This window comes from Chironomus tepperi, unplaced genomic scaffold, assembly GCF_022539635.2.
Source record: "Chironomus tepperi strain 1889 unplaced genomic scaffold, CSIRO-AGI_Ctep_v1 contig_461, whole genome shotgun sequence".
In the NCBI taxonomy this organism is placed as follows: Eukaryota; Metazoa; Arthropoda; class Insecta; order Diptera; family Chironomidae; genus Chironomus; species Chironomus tepperi.
The window spans coordinates 255,922-259,065 of NW_027226583.1; the positions used below are offsets into that span (position 1 = coordinate 255,922).

The following is a 3,144-nucleotide window of genomic DNA, read 5'->3' on the forward strand; positions in this document are numbered from 1 at the left end:
TTTCTTGAAAAATTCACAAAATTCTTCAATTTTGCTGGAGCTTTCACCCCACACCCTTAATCAAAACCCAACTTACCATCAGCAAGTGCACAGGCAACAACAACTGCAACCAACAATAAAACGACTACGAATTTCATTTTTAATATTTTGAGGTTTAATTCTTTAAAGAATGTTAAGAATCGAATGATGATGAATTGGTGAAAATTTTGAATTTTTATACTAAAATTTTCAAAAATAAAACATTTTTTGTGATCAATTTTGAACAAGATTTTTTGAAAAACACAATTTTTTGGTAATTAAAAAAAAATTGTAAATGTTTTAAGTTTTGGATTTGCAAATTTTTGGAAGGATATTGAGTGTTTTTTGATAAATTTACATAAATTAAAATTTAATAATGTTCACAAAATGTTAGACATTCTTGATAAAGTAGAAAAAATCAAAATCGGAAGTACATTCAGAGGACAACCTGAAAGTCAAACATTTACAATTTTTTTAATTTCCAAAAAAATGTGTTTTTCAAAAAATCTTGTTCAAAATTGACCACAAAAAATGTTTTATTTTCGGAAATTTTTGGTATAAAAATTCAAAATTTTCACCAATTCATCATCAATCGATTCTTATCATTCTTTAAAGAATTCAAACTAAAAAAAAACTAAAAATGAAATTCGCAGTCGTTTTATTGTTGGTTGCAGTTGTTGTTGCCTGTGCACTTGCTGATGGTAAGTTGGGTTTTGATCACGGAGACGGGGCGAAAACCCAAGCAAAATTGAAGAATTTTGTCGATTTTTTGACTAATCCGACTAAAATCTTGAATTTTGGGGCCATATTCTTTGGTTTGATATTCCATTGACACGCAACTGGATCAGTGTAGTGGCACATCTAATACCCCCATACCGTACCAAAATCTTCTGTTAAAACCATCAATTCTTATCAAAAATCACATTTCTTTAATTCTCAGAAAGTGGAAACAAGAACAAAAATGGCGAAAAGAACAGCAAACATGCCGGAAAGAAAGAAGGTTCAGGAAGTGATGGTCAAGGTCAAGGTCAAAGCGGTAAACAAGGACAAAACGGTAAACAAGGACAAAGCGGTCAACATGGACAAAGTGGACAACATGGAAAGGGATCTGAACACAGTCAAAAAGGCAAACACGGAAAGGGTAAGGGATCAGAAGGAGCAGCAGCTGAATCTGCATAAGCCAAACATGATATGGAAATGGTCAGCAATTTTAGTGACTGAATTATGCGAATTTTGTATTCTTTAAAGAATTAAGATAAATAAATTTTATGGAATTTTGCAAAGTATTTTTGAGAAGTTTGATTTTAAATCAATTAGCCGACATGTGCTGTTCGGATATATTGATCAAATAACAGCTACAATAATTGCAATTCTATTGCGTCGTATTTTTTAAAATCTTGTCAACAATCGAAAATTCCAACAAAAAACAAAAATTCCAAAAACTCTCTCAATTCATCTTTCCCTGCTGGATTGCAAAACTTTAATCTTTTCAATTCCCAAACCATCAATTTGCAACAAAAAAAAAAAAAGAAGTTTTAAACCTTTCAAAAAAGAAAATAATTTGCCATAAAAAATTGTTTCTCAATTTTTCAATAAATCTAGCTCAACATGAGCACAATGAATAATATCTTTTGCACATTGCAGCTCATTCCTTAAAAAAAAATCTCTATTGTTTCTGTACAAAAGAAGAAGCAAGCAAGCAAGCACTTTTCTAGTCAGCAAGAAAGACGATACCGAAACAAAGAGAGTAAACAGAATTATAACAATAATTCACCATGAAACTCTCTATTTGTTGCAAAAAAAAAATAAATAAATATCCCGAAAAAGAAGAAGAAGTTTAAAAGCCGTCGACTGTGAAGAATGAACAAAATGAGAAAGAAATTGTTTTATGTACAGAGAATTTATCTTTTAACATCTGTTTTTATTGTCAATTTTTTTTTTACGTCTTTTTAAATATAATTTTTATGTTTTTCTTAATGCTGATTATTCTTTTGGATGGATTTATTTATTTTTGAGCAGTGTTGGGAACTATGCTTTAGGTAGTTAAATAGTGCAGTATAATAGTAATAGTAATAGTAATAATGTTTATTTTACCATAAAGGTATTTGATTTACAAATGAAATTGATACAGTTGAATTTTTTTTTGGTGCACAGTATTTTTAAGACACATTGATATGTAGGATCAAGTTAACAATTTTTCGAGTCAAGGTTTCCAATAAATTAAGGCTCTCGTTTCGGCGGCTATTTAGCATATTATGTGATACTTTTCAGGTTCGTTCTTTTCACATTCCAATCATTAGGTAATCTAGTAGCTCTCGTCCTTCTTGTCTCTCGCTACACTTCAAGTTTACCCGTTACAACTTTTATTAACAAAAGAACTTTGATTGTGTCTTAACTGCTTCGTGGCTGAGCCATCTTCATAATTGCCGCTCGGTAATCATGTTATTGCTTGTCAATTGTGTCTATTATAGCTAGTGACACCAAATTGCATCAACCGGTTCTCGAGAATTGGTAGGAATCATTACCAGAGTGTAAAGGTTAGATGCAAAAACGGAAAAATGTGTACAAACTTTGTGATAAGACCAAAATAGTCAGATGGAAGGCCTTTTGTAGGTTCCACATTTGAGCATGGTTCCATTAAGTAAGTAAGAAAGTAATTACCAGAGTGACAAAGTGTACGCAGGGTTGTTAAAAGCAGAATCTGGTGTGTTTTGAAAATATGTCACAGGTAAAAATGTGTGGATATGTGTGAAAAATGTGTGAATATCCACACATATCCACACATTTCCACACATATCCACACATTTTTCCCTGTCACACATGAAATATGTGACATATGTGTACACATTCTGTAAAACAGAATATGTTGTAACAACCCTGAGTGTACGTTTAATCGATCTGATGGACTATGTAATAAACTTGACATTTAGGAAACATGCCACAAAATGTTAAAAGTATTACTAGACCTACAGTAGACTAAATGAAGCCTGCTCCACTCGAATTAACGTTGGATGTTATTATAACTTCTGGCTTTCATGTGGAGCACGTAATTGTTTTCTCTGTTCAATAAAATTGAAAAATAATTAATTTGGCATTTAAAAACCAAAAAAGTCTTTCACGAGTTGT

General features: G+C 31.4%; 1 protein-coding gene across 1 annotated transcript; it reads left to right on the forward strand.

Annotated features, from left to right (window-relative positions):
* Positions 1–604: 604 nt before the first annotated feature.
* On the forward strand, positions 605–1,304 carry LOC139099116 (anti-sigma-I factor RsgI-like). The gene is made up of 2 exons (XM_070651514.1): positions 605–719; positions 959–1,304. The coding sequence occupies exons 1-2, from the start codon at positions 659–661 to the stop codon at positions 1,195–1,197; spliced, it is 300 nt and encodes a 99-aa protein (XP_070507615.1). The 5' UTR covers positions 605–658; the 3' UTR covers positions 1,198–1,304.
* The last annotated feature ends 1,840 nt before the right edge of the window (positions 1,305–3,144 follow it).